Source organism: Aotus nancymaae, unplaced genomic scaffold (genome assembly GCF_030222135.1).
Source record: "Aotus nancymaae isolate 86718 unplaced genomic scaffold, 86718_ANA_hifiasm-v0.15.2.pri h1tg000073l, whole genome shotgun sequence".
Taxonomy (NCBI): Eukaryota; Metazoa; Chordata; class Mammalia; order Primates; family Aotidae; genus Aotus; species Aotus nancymaae.
In genome coordinates this window covers 3,091,249-3,111,549 of record NW_026988488.1, presented here as the reverse complement: position 1 = coordinate 3,111,549, position 20,301 = coordinate 3,091,249, and the positions used below count along the sequence as shown (strand labels likewise).

Here is a 20,301-nt window from a genome sequence, read left to right as displayed (position 1 = left end):
GATAGAGCAAGACCCTGTCTTAAAAAAAAAAAAAAAGCTAAAGCTGAGCAGTTGAGAAGCTTTAAGTTTTTGATAACGCACAACTTTGCCTAGGCATAATCTGCATGCTGAAGCAGCACAGAGTAACTGAAAGCAGCATAACGCAGTGCAAAGAGCACAGGTTTGGAGTCCAGTCAGATCTGAATTTCAATTCCAACTATGTCCCTTACTAGCTGTGTGATCTTGGTAAGTGACTATATTTTGTGAGCCTCATTTTCCTCTTCTGTAAACAAGGTTGATCATCATGCCTATGTTATAGGGTTATTGTATAGATTAAATGAGATAATGAACATGAAAGTACTCTGTGACTTAAATGTTGAGGACAAAAACCAAAACACCCCACAAAACAAATGATCATCCAAAAAGGACAGACATCCAAAGTAGCCTCAGATCAAGCAGCCCATGTCGCACAAACCTTGTATCAGAGGGATTTGGGTAAGACCATGAAAACACTAGAAAACTATATTTATTTAAAAACAAAAACAAAAAAAAACAAAAAAACTTGGGCTGGGCATGGTGGCTCATGCCTGTAATCTCAGCACTTTCGGAGGCCGAGGCAGGTGGATCACTTGAGGTCAGGAGTTTGAGACCAGCTTGGCCAACATGGTAAAACGCTGTCTCTACTAAAAATACAAAAATTAGCTAGGCGTGGCATCACACACCTGTAGTCCCAGCTACTGGGGAAGCTGAGGCAGAAGAATCGCTTGAACTCAGGAGGCAGAGGTTGCAGTGAGCCAAGACTGTGCCACTGCACTGCAGCCTAGGTGACAGAGCGAGACTTTGTTTAAAACAAACAAACAACAAACAAAACCTGGAAAGGACAGATCTAAAGGAAAGATCAGTATCAATTGACAGAGGGTCCAGTCACCTGCCTGAGACACATGTTCATCTTGGGGCCAAACTCAGTTTGGTATTGCTCTTTCTGCTTCCACAGGCCATATAGGTTTCTCTATTTCCCTGCTCACAGCAACATAGTTCAGGATATAGGCAGCTAGAGCACATGTGCTATTGTCACAAATGACAACTAATCTTCCCTTCAATTCTAGCTACCTTTTCCTCATTCAATTTCTAAGATTTTTCTTTAATTACCTAACAGTGTACATGAAGACAAACTTTAACTCACAGACAGGGGACAAACCAGGATTTCCCATTTGAAAGGGAAACCTGGAAGAGGAAAGTGTTCACAGAATCCTTATGTTTTCTGTGGTACAGAACTTAGTTTTGTGCATAGGTACTCACCATAAGGACATGGTTGCTTCTTATGCTCAGGAACAATGGGTCTCTTTCTTAAGAAATTTTCAAGGCTTGGGCCATGGCGTCCTAAAGGATCATCTGGAGGCATAAATCTGAAAGGAAGTAAGCAAGAGGTGACTGTCTTCCTTTTTGTCCTCTACTCCTTACTAGACGTTCGGACTTCCGTGCCTGTACTGCTGTCACAGCCTTCTAATTGCCCTTCCTGCCTCGAGTCTATCCTCTGCTAATAGAGCAGTTCTTCCCTTTGTTGCCACTTTATCACATAGAAAGGATGATTTTCCCTGTTCATCATTCTTCCATGAACTATATGTTCGAGTCATGCTGGCATGTTTGCTGGTTCCCCAATATGCCACCCACTTTCATGCCTTCATAACTTTATTCATGATATCCCCCTCCCCTGTCATGCCTAGCAGCCCCCTTTCCTCCATCTGTAAACTTGATCTGAAATGTCTCCTCTCGGATGCCTTTTTCTATTACTTCATATAGACAAAGCAATTTTAAGAAACAACTTTTAACTATAGCTCTTACAGCAACACATTGTGGTTGTCTCTTTCGCTCCTCTACTACACTTTGAGCCCCTTAAGGGTGAGTCCTTTTCCTTATTCATCCTTTTATCTCTATGGCAACCAGCAAAATGTATGATACACAGTAAGTGTTCGGTAAATGTTTATTAAAATGAAATGAAGTCTATTCCTACTGATAACTTGGATATAGGCCTAGTGGAAAGAAACGCACTTGTCATTCACAAAAGAATACATCAGCAACCGCTCCTCTATAAACTTCTTCCATTCTGGCTTTTCAACTTGAAGGTCTCGGTAGTTATCATTGGACACAATGATGCCATCAGAGTCAAAAGCCAGTTTGACTATGAACCGGTCATCATAGCAGACAACCCTCCTGCCTTGGACTCTTCGGGATGGCGTGAAGACGAGAATCTTTTCTTTCTCCAGTTTTCTTAGAATATCTTGATCTGTCAAAATATGATTATATGCCACAGAGCAGAAATCATCTTTGGAAATTAACAGTATTACCTCAATACTAAAAATGCAAAAGTTGGTACTAGATGACAATGTTACGTGCCCTTAGAGGGAAAGTAGGCCCTGTTCCTGGCTTATTATATCAATTTGGAGTATGACCTTAGGCAAGTCATCTTCCCCTTTGGACTTCAGTCTTCTTTTTGATAAAATGAAGGAACTGGATTCAATGACATCTAAGTTTTAAAAACTACCAAGAAGAGTGAGAGGGACATTGATATCTTAGCATTCTTGATGCTTGTTTTGTCCTTTGGCCAAAGCACCAGGTTTTTGGTTGTTGATTTCTAACAGGGAAGTACTGAGGATGTGTCTGTCAGGAGGAAACTAAAGCATCTCTCCTAGGGACTTACATTTTTGGCTTCTGCCTGAGGGAAGGCCAAAACTAGGGTGAAACATCAAGCTATAGCATGTGAGTGCTGACCCCCTTTCCTTTTGGTCTCCTAATTGCTGAGGCAAAAAAGTTTGCTGACTGGGCTTGAGCAGGGCTAGGATCTATTCTGACTGAGGCTCAAGAGCCTGTTAAGCAGATGGCAAATAGCTTCACACACAACTGAGACAGCCATTCACTGGACTTTCTCATTAGACATATCCGGCAATAGCTGATGCTCAGAAGACAGTTGTAAATGAATGTAGAGACGCTTCTGCCATTAGGACTGCATCATGACTTTTGAGCACCTTAGGCATTTTTGCCTTCCTGGGCCCCTTCCTCTGTAAGAAATGCTAAATATTGGCTGGGCATGGTGGCTCATACCTGTTATCCTAGCACTTTGGGAGGCTGAGGCGGGCAGATAGCTTGAGCCCAGGAGTTCAAGACCAGCTTGGGCAACATGGCAAAACTCTGTCTCTGCTAAAAATACAAAAATTAGCCAGGCTTGGTGGGACACGCTTGTAGTCCCAGCCAGTCAGGAGGCTGAGGTGGTAGAATCACCTGAGCCCAGGGAGGTAGAGGCTGCAGTGAGCCATGATCACACCACAGCATTCCAGCCTAAGTGACAGAGTGACACCCTGTCTCACAAAAAAGAGAAATATTAAATATGAAATACTTCATTTTCAATTGCTTTGGTATAAAGCCAAGGATAACCCAGCTAGATACATCATTATACATGCATTGCTATTATATTCAATTTTTTCTTCTGATGTGAGAAGAAAATAAAATTAAGACATTTTTGTGGCCCTTAACAATATCATTGGCCCTAGGTACCAGACTTTTGTGTTTTATCTTTTGCTGAATTGAAGTTTTCTTTATTAACTGTCAGATGCCACAAAGTAATGATGGCTTTATTTGGAAATCTTTTCAAATATACACTTAATAAAAATACTTCAAATATACTTAACAACTTTGAAAAATAAATATCTACATTGGAACCATCAATCTCTCCCCAGACTATCTTTCCAGATTTGTCTCTAGATGAGAAGAAATGTCTTATTTGACACAGTACCGGAAATTGGTGCATCAGGGCGGGATTGCTCCTTTCTCCATGCAGGCACAAATACAGTAATATCTTTATGGCCTTTATCTAGAAACCAATCCACAGCAAGTTGTATTCCTCTGCAGGAGAATTCTTCTTTATTCCCATGGCTTTAGGAAGATAGAGAATAAGAGGAGACAAGATTGATAATACGTAGCAAAGAAATACCTGAAGCAGGCTTTTTCTTAGTACCAAGGTATTAATAATAGACTTTTCTTTTCTTTTTTTCTTTCTTTTCTTTCTCTTTCCTTCCTTCCTTCCTTCCTTCCTTTCTTCCTTCCTTCATTCCTCTCTTTCTTTTTTCTTTCTTTCTTTTTTTTTTTTGATGGAGTCTCACTTTGTCCCCCAGGCTGGAGTGCAGTGGCATGATCTCGGCTCACTGCAACCTCTGCCTCCTGGATTCAAATGATTCTCCTGCTTCGACCTCCTGAGTAGCTGGGACTACAGGCGTGCACCACCATGCCTGGCTAATTTTTGTATTTTCAGTAGAGACCGAGTTTTGCCATGTTGGCCAGGCTGGTCTCAAACTTCTGACCTCAGGTGATCCGCCTGCCTCAGTCTCCCAAAATGCTAGAATTGCAAGTGTGAGCCAATGAGGCCAGCCATGACATTTACATTCTTGATAATGCCAAGTAATATGCTTTTTAAAGAGCAAATCAAGTTCTTTTTAATTGTTACAAATTTGCCATTATTATTACAAACTTCATTCAGGGCCATAGATGATTAGTAATAATTCTCAATTTATTGTAGCCCTGATAGCTATCTCCTATCACTAGTTCCATTTTCTCTCTTCTCTTTCTGTTTCTGCTACCACTTTCTTTTCAAGGATTGAGATATTCACAAAAGATAAAAAATGTAAAGGTGTTACCAGAGCTTTAAAGTTTATATAGAGCATTAATTGGAGATAAGTCTTTTACTTTTTTTATTTTTAATTTTTTTTTAGAGATAGGGTTTCACTGTGTTGGCCAGGCTGGTCTTGAACTCCTGACCTCATGATCCACCCGCCACAGCCTCCCAAAGTACTGGGATTATAAGCATGAGCCACTGCACCCGGCCAGGAGACAAGTCTTAAGCACATATATATTAAGCTTCAAAAATAACATCAACAGCGAAAAAGATGCACATCAATGCTCACTGAAAATGCTTATTACGTATATCCATTTAATTAAATATAATGCACCAACAAAAATCATATTCATGAAAATTTTAAGATGTAGGAAATGCTCATAATTCTGAAAGAGAAAAGAAAAACTACAGACTATATATAATGTAATCTCAATTTTGTAGAAGAAAATCTATGTATAAGCTTAGAAAAAATACAAGAAATAAATACATGAAAATATTAATAATTATTGTTGCTCTACATGATCTATTTTCTTTCTCTAATTCCAAAATATCCTCAAAAAATCAAATATTTCTGGTCAGACGTGATGACTCAGGCCTGTAATCCCAGCACGTTGGGAGTCCGAGGTGGGACAATCATTTGAGCCCAGGAATTTGCGACCAGCCTCGGCAATATAGCGAGAACCTATCCTATTAAAAAGAAAAAAGAAATTCAAGTATTCTTTTTATAACCAGAACATGATATAAAAGAGAAAAAAATTCTATCAGAATTACTTGTAGGATTAAACATTGTGAACACGTAAAAAGCCAAACAGGAATTACCTGAACCCAGGAGGCAGAGGTTGCAGTGAGCTGAGATCGCGCCATTGCACCTCCAGCCTGGGTAACAAGAGCGAACCTCAGTCTCAAAAAAAAAAAAAAGCCAAAAAGAAATCATTTAAACAGAAATTGGGCGAGATAAAATTTGCAGATAAATTGGGAAAAGATGCACTAGATTTGGGCCTGGTGTGGCTGTGAAAATTATACAAAAATTTTACAAAATCAGATGATCTCTTAGCATGGTATCTAGTGCTCTGGCGTATACATAAATCACACTAAATTATAGTTAATTAAACAGCTTGGATGTTAACAGATGGGTGTACATGTACCAATTCTACTACAATCAAGTGGCTATTGTCTTTTAAGACTGATGAGAAGAAAAGAATTGTTTTGTGAGAAGGCTAATTAAGACAATGTGACGGGGCTTCTCGCTTTGGATTCCTCACCTTTTCACCGGCACTAGCTCACTCAACTACTACAGAAATTAACTCCAATATACTGTTCCTTTTGGATGAATTCATATATTATATCAGGGGCCTCATCAATTCTTGTACTGGAAAACTTCTCACTGCCTTATCACTCTTGAGGCAAATTGCAAAAAATCATTAAATGCTTTTATTAACATATCCAAGCATATGCTAATCATGTTTAAAAGTCCCTAATGAGTACCATGAAGCAATTATAGTACTCAACTGAAAGTTGAAAGCACTTAAGAAACAAAAGGAAAATATATTTAGCTGTCAGTATACTCCAAGGCTTAGAGATAACTACCACTGACTCCTAAAAAGTTGAACAATGGGGAAATCATGCAAGGCCACAGTGCTTAAAGGGTTAATATTGAATGAACTCAGCATGAAACAGTCAGGAAGAGAAGATGTCCAGTTGTGAATTTTCCCACTGCTACAGTGCTGGTAAGTATAAAGAAAAACAGAACTTGGGAAAATTATCAGAATTGCCATTAGAGGGGGGATTTGAAGGAAGGGGATGGAATTTCATTTGGCTCTGCAGTGCTATGATCTTCTCCCGAACAGTCTAAGTCAGACATAAATATAAGAGTACCATTTGCTGTTAGATACTGCAACTTTATATTTTATACTGCCAAATTGTTTGTTTAAAAAAATATATTTTTTCAGCCGGGGCAACAGAGTGAGACCCTGTCTCTAAGAAAAATTAGCTAAGTATGGTGATGCACACCTGTAGTCCTAGCTACTTGGGAGGCTGAGTCAGGAAGATCACTTGAGCCCAGGAGTTTAAGGTTACAGTGAGCTAAGATCATGCCACTGCACTCCAGCCTGGATGACAGAGTGAGACACTGTCTTGAAATACATACATATATATATATACACACACACATATGTATATATTTCATCATTAAAAAGGTAATATATAGTTATCGTATAAAATGTGGAAAATACATAAAGTATAAAGAAAAAAACTTCAAAATCCAACTGTTTTACTACCATCCAGAGACAAACACTGTTAATATTTCGATATATTTGTATTCTGAGATTTCCTAACATACTGAGAATTATGTCAATAAAAAAAAGTAAGATACCTATAGCATCCCATTAAAATATAATAAAAGTATGCCATTGAAGCATTTCTTATTTATTTATTTATTTTTATATTTTTATTTATTTATTTATTTATTTTTAAGACGGGGTTTCACCATGTTAGTCAGGCTGGTCTTGAACTCCCGACCTCAGGTGATCCGCCCGCCTTGGCCTCCACAATGCTTGGATTACAGGCGTGAGCCACCATGCCAGGCCGGACATTGAAGCATTTCATGAGGCACACCAAATGTCCAATAAGAATCAGAAGGGGCCAGGCGCGGTGGCTCACGCCTACAATCCCAGCACTTTGGGAGGCCGAGGCGAGTGGATCACGAGGTCAAGAGATCGAGACCATCCTCGTCAACATGGTGAAACCCCGTCTCTACTAAAAATACAAAAAAAAAAATTAGCTGGGCATGGTGGCATGCACCAGTAGTCCCAGCTACTCGGGAGGCTGAGGCAGGAGAATTGCTTGAACCCAGGAGGCAGAGGTTGCGGTGAGCTGAGATCGCGCCATTGCACTCCAGCCTGGGTAACAAAGAGCAAAACTCCGACTCAAAAAAAAAAAAAAAGAATCAGAAGGTACTTTCAACATTTACCAAGGTGGCAATGAAGACCTACACAACAGCCAAGTATGCAAAGTTTATTGCCCCCAAAACATTTAAAGAATGAATAATTTTTTTAAAAAAGTGGAAAATAAAGTAATGTTTGCAAGTGGCTTGTTTTTGCTTAAACCTATACAATGTCCTTTTCCAATCTAAAAAGGCTAAAAAGCCTAGGACCTGCAAGTCACAGAATATCTTGGTGACACTACAGCTCACTTTGTCTTGTAAACTGGCTTAGGAACCCATCATGATCCAGGTTCCCAAGCCAAATTTAGCTTAGCAGAGAGGTCATTGGCCCCTCCCTGTGCAATTGCTTTCTCTAGGCTTCAAATGTTTGGGCTTCTCCTAGACTTAACAAGAATATGGTTACATTTACATTTCAAAGCCTTAATTCATCTGAAATGGATTTCTCCTCCCAAAGGAGATAGCTCTCAGAATGAATGTGCCCTTTAGGATAATCAGTATGTGGACCACAAGTACACTACTACTGCAAATGTTAAGCAAATGCTGCTAATGGCAAACAAAGCATCATATTTTTAGTAGAGATGGGGTTTTGCCTTGTTGGCCAGGCTAGTCTTGAACTCCTGACCTCAGATGATCCTCCTGCCTAGGCTTCCCAAAGTGCTGGGATTACAGAGGTGAGGCACCAGACCTGGCCCATAATTTTATTTTATTTTTGGAGACAGGGTCTCTCTCTGTCACCCAGGTTGGGTGCAGTGGCGTGATCCTGGTTGACTACAGCCTCAGTCTCCCTGGGCTCAAGTGATTCTCCTCCCTCAGCTTCCCAAGTAGCTGGGACTACAGGCGCACACCACCACGCCGGGTACTTTTAGTAGAGATGGGTTTTCATCATGTTGCCCAGGATGGTCTTGAACTTGTGGGCTCAAGCAGTCTGCCTGCCTTGGCCTCCCAAAGTGCTAGGATTACTGGCGTGAGCCACTGTGCCTGGCCAACGTCATAATTTTAATGCAGGCTCATCCAACAGGCTGAGAAACAACAGACATTAACATGTATGTTGTTAATGAAAAATACCAATCTCACCATAAGCTTACAGCTAACTAATGAGGAAAACAAACCGAATTTAGATTAACAGTAATAAGAAATCCATAATTAGAGTATAGCGCTGAACTTTGAGCATGTGAAGTGTGATTGCAGAATAAATGGGACTCATCAGTAATTTACTACTCAGACAAAAAAAAAATGCTAACAAGGACTCAATTGGTAATTTTTTAAAAATCACGTGGTCTGCTCTGCACTATTTTAATATGCTCTTAATAATAAGGTTGCATGCTATTGTTTTTTACTTTATTTAAATCATGCAAGATGCCATTAATTTAGCGAAGTAACTTGTACAGGAGATAAAAGTTCTTTTTCCTGTCAGCATAATAGTTTGCTACTGACATAGACCAGATATGTTGAAACTAATTATCCAAGTATTTAATCTCTGCATTATTCCTTAAAAAGCAAAAGCGTGTCCTTCATGATCAGCAATCCTTGAGTAGAAGTCCAGAGAGAAGGAAGTTATACATTACCATGAAGCCAAAGTCCCCAAAATGTCTTAGGCTCTTCTCATGCTCAACTCCGAAACACAAAACCAGACCAGACCGAAAAAAAAAGGGTAGGCCTTGGGAAACATGTCCAATCTGGGGTATTTCGGGTGATCTGGTTTGGTGACAAATTGAGTTGGGCACATCCCAAACTCCTTCCACTCAAGAATCACTCTTTCTTATGCCTGTTAGGAGGGCAGCAGAGATACCTTTGGGCTTTGGAACACAGGCGTCATCCTTTGCTTTTCACTGGCCCATTGCATCATTCTGATTGCTGTAGTATTGTGTGCAGACCATTTAACTTTCTTGTTACTTCTGGTTTCCCCTCATTAAAACAAAGGAGTTGTCTAGCCTGGTTTACTCACCTTATAATGATGATGCTGTCATGGTTTAAAAACTTTAAAAAAGGAAATCTGTAAATGTATTCTCTGCTACTAGCGAATACGCCAAATATTCTTTTTTTTCTTTTCTTTTTTTTTATATAGGGTCTCACTCCGTCACTCAGGCTGGAGCGCATTGGTGAGATCACTGCTCACTGTAGCCTTGACCTCCCGGGCTCAAGAGAACTTCCCACCTCAGTCTCCTGAGTAGCTGGAACTTCAGGCATGTGCCACTATGCCCAGCTAGTTTTTGTATTTTTCATAGAGACAGGGTTTCACCATGTTGCCCAAGGTGGTCTTGAACTCCTGGGCTCAAGTGATCCTCCCACCTCGGCCTTCCAATGTGCTGGGTTATAGGTGTGAGCCACTGTGCCTGGCCCAAATATTCTTAATAACACTAGTAGCCACATAATACTGTGTGATATTGTGAAAAGAGAATTGGAGTCAGGTTGGTGTTTTAATCTAAGTTTTGTAACCTTGGGTAACCTTGGGTAGTTACTCAAATTCTCTGAACCTGAATCTCTTCACCTGCAAAAATGAATCAAATTAGTTTATTCTTATAGGGTTTCCAATGGGGATTAATTCACATACGTGAAAGAACCTGACAGAATCAGTATTCATAAATGTTAGTTTGTTTCATTTCATTCATTTGAAGTCAGAGGACTTAAGTTTAAGTTGTCACTTTACTACTTACTAGCTATGTAAACTCAGGGAAGTCACTTAACTTTGCTGAGCTTTATTTTTTCATCTGTATAAAGTTGCTGTGAGGATTAAACAGGACTATAAAATAAAATGTACTTCCAGGTAGCCCGCTAAGCATTTCCTGTATACAGCAATGATTCATGACTTTCTACGATCCCCACTCTCTCATGTCTCTGTGGGAGCACCCAATCAAGCAATGATGGACTCAGTGGGAAATAGGCTGCTGATTACTGGGTTTTTTCCAACCAAGGCGGGATGGCAATTCATTTGAGAAATAGAAGGAGGGATTCCTATGGCTCTCTGACACAAAATTAAAAAATGATATGAGAGAGTATGGACTAAATTATGAAGGCACTGTAGGTACTATGCTAGTCTCCCACTGCTGCTATAACAAATTACCACACATTTAGTGACTTAAAATAGCACCAATTTATTCTCGTACAAGTTCAAGAGGTCAGAAATCTAAAATCAAGGTGTTAGGAAAGCTGTGTTCTCTCTGCAAGCTTAAGGAGAGGATCTGTTTCCTTCCCCTTTTCAGCTTTCTAGAGGCCACCCATCCTCTTTTTTGTTGTTTGTTTCTGAAACAGTCCAATGCGTCAGAAAGGCCACCCACATTCTTTGGTTCATAGTCCCTTTCTTATGTCACTCTAGCTTCTTATTTCTGCCATTGCATCTCCTTCTACCTGTCTGATCTTGCTGCCTCCCTCTAATAAAGACTCTTGAGATTACACTAGGCCCACCTTGATAATACAGGGTAATCTCTTCCATCTCAAGAACCTTAATAACATCTGCAAAGTCCCTTTTACCATATGAGATAATGTGTTCAGGGATTCCAGGGATTAAAATGTGGGCATCTCTAGGGGGCTGTCATTCAGCCTACCACAGATATTGTAGCTCAGAGATCATCATTGGAATCAGAAAAATTAAGAGTGTCTTTGTGGAGGTGGTGCATTTTGAAGGCTATGAAAGGAGGCCACTTCTAAATTGGGAAATTACATGAACACAGGTAATGGGAATAGAAATCAGTATAATTTACATAAAGACCATTAAAGAGATAGATGTAAATGCAGTAAGCATGAGAGATGCAATTAAATGGGAGGAGGGAAGGGCCAGATCACAAAGAGCCTTAAAGCCAGGGAAAAGGATAAAAATTCAGTATAATAACAGTTGAGAGTTACTGAAGGTTCCTAAGTAAACCCCAAAGTGACTTTATAAAAGCAGCATTTTCAGGATGATTAGTCTAGGGGTGGGACAGCAGACCCCAAAAGGAACAAAGCTGAATGGCTACGTCTCCTTGAAGCATCATCACTGTTGTCGAACCTGCCTTCCGAACACCTGAACTCACATTGTCAGCAACTTCAGTGGAGATAGAAAAGGCAAGGGCAGGATCATTTTAGTTTCTGGTCACCTTCAGAAACACAAGCCACAGTCACTAACCATGTACATCTTGTAATGATTTGCAAAGGAAGAAAATTTTTATGAGCTCAGGGCAGTTTTTTAAAAAGAGAGAAAAAACATACCAGGCTTACCTCATTGCCACATTACTTCCATCAATGACAACTGGCCTCAAATTGTCACTGTTGTCTATTTCATCTTCAAGAGACAATTCAGGACTTGCAATCTCTCTAGAGCTCGGCCCACGAGGCACTAACAGACTCAAGTTGATCTGCCCTTCTGAATCACCTTTGTTCCCAAGTCTGACAAGCTCTGCCAATACATCATTAATAAGTGATTCTGGTCCCAGCTTGTTTAGCACTGATTGAATCTGTTCCTCTGCATAGCCTAGCTTTAGAGCAAACTCCATCTTAGCTTGGTATTCCTTCTCCAAGTCAAGTTTACCATCCTGTAAAATGCTGCTCTGGGAGAAGCTTGGACGATCTAGGCAGGGTGATCGACAGAGCTGGCGGTGTGGCTTGGAGGGCATCTCCTTTTTCTTCAATTGACCATCCCTAGGGTGGCAGCTCTTGCTGTTGTCACTACTCTTAAGGCTTATCTGTTCAGGGTCACTCTCAGAGCTCATCCACTCTTCAGAATCAGCATTGCCCTGCTCTGTGCTGTCCTGCTTAGGCTGCTGCTTCTCTTCCTTGGAGGCACTCTTTTCCATTTTTGGTGTCTCTACCTCAGCTGTGGCCGTCATCCCGTTCAGTGGGTCTTCTGAGGTCTAATCAGTTCTTTTTCTTTTTAGCCTGCTTGGAATCCACATGCAGTGGCATGCTTTTGTGGTAAAATGTCGTGGTAGCGATGGTGGAAGAGTTTGCCTGTTTGGTTTGGTATGTTCAGATGTTACCAGTCCCTACAAATAAACACATATACCACATGTTTAGTAAACTTTAGGAAAAGAATTTTAGAATACAGAGGTTTCTTCTTAAGAAACTACAGGTTTTTGGCATTTGATTTTTCTGCTTACAATGATTGGACTCAACTTACATTAAAGATAAAGAGTCCCTAATTCTATAATAATTCTAGACATAAAAATTTCAGTGGTGGTAATAATGCTGTTATTCACCTCCAATATACACACAAAATAACAGCTAAAGTTATCTGCTTATCACAACAATTTTGAGAAAGAGAAACATCACATTTCAACAAGATGCAATTATATATATATATATAATATATGTTTCCTTGGAAAGAATCTCTCTCTCTCTCTCTCTCTCTCCCCCCCTCATATATATATATATCTTTCTTCGGAAAGACTCTCTTTCTTCCTTTCTGCCAGGAAGCGTTTCCAGATCCCATGACATATCCTTCTTGCTAAGGCTAAAATCCACTCCTGAAGAGCACATGCTCTCCAGTGTTACTCTTTGCAAAATATCAGGAACCTCATTTACTAAGGAGACTAGAAAAAACATTAAAATTGCTCAGACAACTGAAGCAGGCTGTAAGGGTAACAAACAGAGAGGTATGTTTCAGATAAGAAAGGGTGTGTATGTGCACTTTCCTGAATGTGTCTGAAGTCCCTTTTTTAATTGTAATTGATAAACAAAAGGAGAAAAGGAGAAAAAACAACTCAACTTGCAAGAGAAACTAGAACATAATAAGAAGAATATTAATTACAGGAGAGAATTAGGGACAATTTTATTTCTAAACTCCTTCTCTAACCTACCTCATCCGTCCCAGCAGCTTTCAGTTCTAACCTGGCCTAAGTGTGTTCTTTTCTTTGAGCCTCAATTTCCTCATATGTAAAATGAAGATATTGATAGCTACCTTACAGGGCAATTGTAAGGATTACATAATATATATTAGGAAAGTGCTTAGAAAAGTGAAGATAACACAGTAGGTTCTCAATATACATAAAGGGGGTAATGATATCACCATGGATTTGGTTTTCTTTTTAAAAGAAAACTGACAGTGAGGTAAGGCTATGGACCTGTGAGCACTGATGAGCTCTTCAGGCAGAAGCTGTGCTGACTCATCTAAAAATAGGCTACTGACTAGGCACCAGGGCTCATGCCTGTAATCCTGGCACTTTGGGAGGCTGAGATGGATGGATCACTTGAAGTCAGGTGTTCAAGACCAGCCTGGCCAACAAGGCGAAACCCCGTCTCTACTAAAAAATACAAAGATTAGCTGGGTGTGGTGGTGGGTGCCTGTAATCTCAGCTACTCAGGAGGCTGAGGCAGGAAAATCACTTGAACCTGGGAGGCGAAGGTTGCAGTGAGGTGAGATCACAGCACTACACTCCAGCATGGACGACAGAGTGAGACTCTGTCTCAAAATAAATAAATAAATAAATAAATAAATAAATAACAGGCTACTTATGTGACCAGTATGCCAGAGATTTCTAGTTACATCTCAGTTCTGTGTGTGTGTGTGTGTGTGTGTGTGTGTGTGTGTGTGTGTGACAGTTTCCCTCTTGTTGCCCAGGCTGAAGTACAGTGGCGTGATCTCAGCTCACTGCAACCTCCACCTCCCGAGTTCAAGCAATTCTCCTGCCTCAGCCTCTCAGGTAGCTGGGACTACAGGCATGTACCACCATGCCCGGCTAATTTTATATTTTTAGTAGAGATGAGGTTTCACCATGCTGGCCAGACTGGTCTCGAACTCTTGACCTCAGGTGATCCACCCGCCTCAGCCTCCCAAAGTGCTGGGATTACAGGCGTAAGCCACCACACCCTGCCTCAATTCTGTTTCTACAAACAAGAAAAACCTCTAATGATTTGAAGAATGCTGTGAATAACTGCATGCTTACTTTAGGAGTCACATATGGAAACAGAGCGAAACATAATCAACATCTCAAAAACGACATTCAGGCAGCATATAATGACTCCTGGAATGATTAAATTACCACTTACGACGTTAAAAATTTCCCTCAGTGAATTAGTCAACATAAAGACACCCATTTTCTTATAAGTTCCATATTTACTATCTGACTTACAGTTTATTTTCTTCAAAATAATTCCTAGTGTATATAGAACATTGAAATATTTCCCCCAGATTTATTCAAAGCTTCAAAGTCACTTAAAACCAACTGTTTATGGCCAGGTGCAGTGGTTCATGCCTGTAATCCCAGAATTTTGGGAGACCGAGGCGTGTAGATCATGAGGTCAGGAATTCGAGACCAGCCGGACCAACATGGTGAAATCCCGTCTCTACTAAAAATACAAAAATTAGCCATGCATGGTGGCACATACCTGTAATCTCAGCTACTCAGGAGGCTGAGGAGAGGAGAATCACTTGAACCCAGGAGGTGGAGGTTGCAGTGAGCCGAGATCGTGCCATTGCACTCTAGCCTGGGAGACAGGGTGAGACTCTGTTTCAAAACAAAAACAAAAACAAAAAAACAAAAAACAGGCTGGGTGCGGTGGCTCATGCTTGAGATCCCGCATTTTTGGAAGGCTGAGGTGGGTGGATCACAAGGTAAAGAGTTTGAGACCAGCTTGGCCAGCATGGTGAAACCCCGTCTCTACTAAAAATACAAAAAATTAGCCAGGTGTGGTAGTGTGTGCCTGTAATCCCAGCTACTTGGGAGGCTGAGGCAGGAGAATTGCTTGAACTCAAGAGGAGGAGGTTGCAGTGCACCGAGATCCAGCCGCTGTACTCCAGCCTGGGCGACAGAGCAAGATTCTGTCTCAAAAACAAAACAAAACAAAACAAAACAAAACCCCCAACTGTTTAATGTATATTTTCTTGGCAAATGAGAGGTACCTGTAAAAGATAAGTTTAGCTAGTGGACCATAGAATGTTTATTTCATAATATCAAATATTTAGTTCTGTCCAAATTGTCATTGGTATATACTTTCACTATGCTTAGGTAGACATATAATAGCAAATTTAAATTCAGGGAAAATCTCACAAACATAGGAAACCCTCATTGAAATTACTTGTTATTATTGTGGAAGTTTCCTACTCAATAATCCAAAGTAGAAGGGAAACACCTTAGCAGAAATAAACTTGGATTTCTCTTTCAAAACCTTAAGCAAGAATATCTTAAGAAAAATGTTGGTGATATTTTCTAAAACCTGTGTAAGTGTGAAGGTGTCATGTGTTTGTCTATGTGCATGTGTCTCTTTTATAATGCAAAAATCCTTGGGTCAAGATAGCAAGAATGTATTTTTTTTTTTTTTTTTTTTTTTTTTTTTTTTTTGAGACGGAGTTTCGCTCTTGTTACCCAGGCTGGAGTGCAATGGCGCGATCTCGGCTCACCGCAACCTCCGCCTCCTGGGTTCAAGCAATTCTCCTGCCTCAGCCTCCTGAGTAGCTGGGATTACAGGCACGCGCCACTATGCCCAGCTAATTTTTTTTTTGTATATTTAGTAGAGACGGGGTTTCACCATGTTGACCAGGATGGTCTCGATCTCTTGACCTCGTGATCCACCCGCCTCGGCCTCCCAAAGTGCTGGGATTACAGGCGTGAGCCACCGCGCCCGGCTTCAAGAATGTATTTTTATTCAAAAGAACAGTCCCTGAGTGCCAGAGATTGTGCTAAGCCCCAGAGTTAGAAAGAGAAACCAGAACTAGGCCTGTCCTCAAAGAACTCAACCAACTAGTAAAAAGTTGGCTAGAAGTGACACTAGAAAGTGCTGAAATGTACTTCTATAGAGGATGAACATTTCAATTACAGTTAAGAACATTTCAATTCAAGAACATTTCAATTAAGCTGGGATACTTTTTTGAATGAAGGGAGTGTTTACTGATAGTTATGCATGAACAATAGGCATAAATTGGGGATGTCCCAGGTAAACCTGAGTATATGATTGGTCACCCAAGTTACTTGCAAATTTCCATTGACATACTCAACTCTTGTCAGTAGAGTGGGAGGTAGTTGTGGTGGTTGAAGAGATTGGGAAAGAATTCAAGAAGCATATAATATCTAGTCATCTGCTGACACTACTTTATTAATTAATTCATTCCAAAATATTTATTTAGTGCCAACTATGCACCAGGCAACATGTTAGAGGCTGAGGATATAAAATAAGATGAGGACTCTAATCTCAAGGAGCTTATAACGATGTGGTGAGGAATGGGGAGACAGACAATAATCAAATAATCATATAATTCATAATTATAAACCGGGTAAATAATTAAGCATTAAAAAGTATAGGGAGCTATGAGTTGAGCCTTAAAGGAAAGAGTTAAAATTTGCTGGGCAGGGAAGAGTTTTTCAAATTACAAGTATACGAAGATTAATATGATACAGTGCCTTAGTCAACACCTCATGCCTAATATTATTGGCAAGGACTGATAAATGAAAGCATTGAAGATGGCAAAAGCAAAATAGTCACATTTGCTCAAAAAAGGAAAGTGAGTGGGGAGAAAAGTTTCAAAGATGATATTTCAGCTTATGACGTGTCGAAAGGAGCTGTTGGCTGGGCACGGTGGTTCATGTCTATAATCCCAGCGCTTTGGAAGACCGAGGCAGGAGGATCGCTTGAGCCCAGGATTTGAGACCAGCCTGGGCAACATGTGCTGAAACCTCGTCTCTACAAAACATACAAAAATTAGTCAGGCATGGTGGCATAGGCCTGTAGTCCCAGCTACTCTGGAGGCTGAGGTGGGAGAATGGCTTCAGCCCTGGAGGCAGAGGTTGCAGTAAGCAAAGAGGGCATCGCTGCACTCCAGCCTGGGTGACAAAGCCAGACCCTGTCTTAAGAACAACAACAAAAAAATAGAGTATTTATCTTTTATTGTTACTGCTTGAAAAAAATCCAAAAATGAATGTTTTAAAGACTGGCATACTTTGGAAAATCACATTACTCAGATGAAATTATAGAACTGGATGTAATTTGTTTTAAGAAACTAAGAGCTTTGGCCGGGCGCGGTGGCTCACGCCTGTAATCCCAGCACTTTGGGAGGCCGAGGCGGGTGGATCACGAGGTCAAGAGATCGACACCATCCTGGTCAACATGGTGAAACCCCGTCTCTACTAAAAATACAAAAAATTAGCTGGGCATGGTGGCGCACGCCTGTAGTCCCAGCTACTCAGGAAGCTGAGGCAGGAGAATTGCCTGAACCCAGGAGGTGGAGGTTGCAGTGAGCCGAGATCACACCATTGCACTCCAGCCTGGGTAACAAGAGCGAAACTCCGTCTCAAAAAAAAAAAAAAAAAAAGAAACTAAGAGGTTTGTCACCAGATAGCCACGTGTTGAAGATACAGAGCTTGCCTATAACTTGTTTAAGAATATGATTAAGCAAATAATTGCAAACTTGCATCTAAATCTAAAAAAAGCAGAGAAACATACGCAGCCAAAATCTGCTACAAGTGACCTCAAGGAGGAATTTCCACCAAGAAAAAAAGATCAAAGTCTTCTACTTTCTTCTCTCTCCCACCAATATTTTTATTACGAAATACAATTTATTCAGTTTGCATTTGCACAGAGAAATTTTCCAAGATTAGTCTTCAGGTTCTACTATAAACTTTACTTCATCTTTTCCAGAATCTGCCAAATGACATCCTAGATAGAGACAGAAACATCTGACCATTTCTACCAAGTCAAAACCTTTGGAAATGTTCAAGAAAGCCCATTAACCGCATGGAACAGATTTATCCAGCAGTAATCATGTCAAGAATAAAATAGTAAATTCTCAATTATCCGCAGGTGGCCAAGCCGCTTGTTATTGAGTTTTGTGAATGCATGCTTTGATAGAGACTAAGGGATACCTACTAAGACAGCTGCCCTTCCCACCGACTTCTAGCAGTTTTGTTTTTCATAAAAGACATCCTCAAAGAAAATATACATATCAAAAATTATCCGCTGTTTAGAATTTCTGGTGGGGCCCAAATAATTGAGAAATGACTATAGTTCAATCATCATAAGAATACTAAGCTTTTTTATTCTTTGTTTCTTCTCTGAACTGGACAACTGTTTCTAGAATTACTTTTTTTAACTTTTAAGTTCAGGGGTACATGTGCAGGTTTGTTACATAGGTAAATTTGTGTCATGGGGATTTGTTGTACAGATTATTTCGTCACCCAGGTGTTAAGCCCAGTACTCATTAGTAATTTTTCCTGATCCTCTTCCTCCTTCCATTTTCCTCCCTCTGTTAGGCCCCAGTATGTGTTGTTCCCATCTATATGTCCTCAAAGACCTAAAGACAGAAATACCATTTGACCCAGCAATCCTGTTACTGTGTACATACCTGAAGGATAGAAATCATTATATTATAAAGACACTGGCACATGTATGTTCATTGCAGCACTATTCACAATAGCAAAAACATTCAACCTAAATGCCCATCAGTGCTAGACTGGATAAAGAAAATGTGATACATATACACCATAGAATTCTATGCAGCCATAAAAAAGAATGAGATCACGTCCTTTGTAGGGACATGAATGGAGCTGGAGGCCATTATCCTTAGCAAACTAACATAGGAACAGAAAAGCAAATACTGCATGTTCTCACTTATAAGTGGTACCTAAAGGATGAGAACACATATAATTAGCTTTTAAGAGAACAAATTCAAATCTGTATTGTATCAAACCAACCATCACATTTTACTTAACGGCAAATAAAATAAGTTATAAAACTTCAATAACAGTAATAACATATGAACAATCATTTACATTTGCATCACATCTTAGAGTTGCCTAAGTGCATTCACATATATGCTATCAATAGAGCCACATCATTACCTACACAATCCAGTTTTGAGATGTTATCACTAATGTAGCCTATCTCCATCCCGTGTCAAGCACATCAGCTAAAGAAGTTACACAAATCCCAGAGAGAACTATAAAATAAAGGCTTTCTCAGATACTTTGGAGGCAAAAGAGTTCGAAAAATTTACTGATTCTCAAAATGAAAAGGTTCACATAAAACCACTCTGAGAGGGGGCTGGGCGCGGTGGCTCACGCCTATAATCCCAGCACTTAGGGAGGCCAAGGCGTGTGGATCATGGGGTCAAGAGATCTAGACCATCCTGGTCAACAAGGTGAAACCCCGTCTCTACTAAAAAATACAAAAGTTAGCTAGGCATGGTGGTGCACGCCTGTAGCCCAGCTACTTGGGAGGCTGAGGCAGGAGAATTGCTTGAACCCAGGAGGCGGAGGTTGCAGTGAGCTGAGATCGTGCCATTGCACTCCAGCCTGGGTAACAAGAGTGAAACTCCGTCTCAAAAAAAAAAAAAAAAAAAAAAAAAACCACTGAGAAAATCCAAAATTCAATTTTTTCCATTTTATTTACAATAAATAAATCACATAGAGCGATTATATCATAAATGAGGTAAAGATTGTTTCTTAACCTCCAATTATACCCATCTGTTTGTGTGCTCTTGAATGGTTTATAGGTAGTAACACTTAGCAAATAAATAAGTCTAAGAAATAACATATTTTCTGTGGTTTGTAAAAACAGGATTTCTCTCTAGCAATGAGAGCACCCTTGTCAGCCTACCTGGTTTTATATTACCCTCCAAACAAAATTGGCTTTTATTTTTTATCTTCAATGCATTCTCAAAATGATACATATCACAGCAAAAACTGTCATAGCCAGAGCTAAAAACAACTGAGCTTATTCAAAATTTAGGATTTCATTTCAAAGGAGACCCAAAAGCTTTGTATGATTAAACTACGTCGATTCTTGCCCTCCCACTCCCACACCGAATGTTGAAGCTTTA

The 20,301-nt window shown here is 40.1% G+C and overlaps 1 protein-coding gene across 4 annotated transcripts in view; it reads right to left on the bottom strand.

Annotated features, from left to right (window-relative positions):
- The window catches only part of ZC3H12B (zinc finger CCCH-type containing 12B), a 479,271-nt gene that overhangs the window by 6,726 nt on the left and 452,244 nt on the right, over positions 1-20,301 (bottom strand). For 3 of the 4 annotated variants that reach the window (XM_064367730.1, XM_064367731.1, XM_064367729.1), the window contains 4 exons: positions 11,775-12,538; positions 3,767-3,906; positions 2,029-2,263; positions 1,279-1,385 (listed from right to left, as the gene is read on the bottom strand). In XM_064367730.1, coding sequence (XP_064223800.1) covers positions 1,279-1,385; positions 2,029-2,263; positions 3,767-3,906; positions 11,775-12,382 — 1,090 coding nt within the window. In that variant the 5' untranslated portion in view covers positions 12,383-12,538. Of the gene's footprint in view, positions 1-1,278; positions 1,386-2,028; positions 2,264-3,766; positions 3,907-11,774; positions 12,539-14,879; positions 14,999-20,301 lie in introns of all 4 variants that reach the window. The other variant, XM_064367732.1, reaches the window with a different exon arrangement.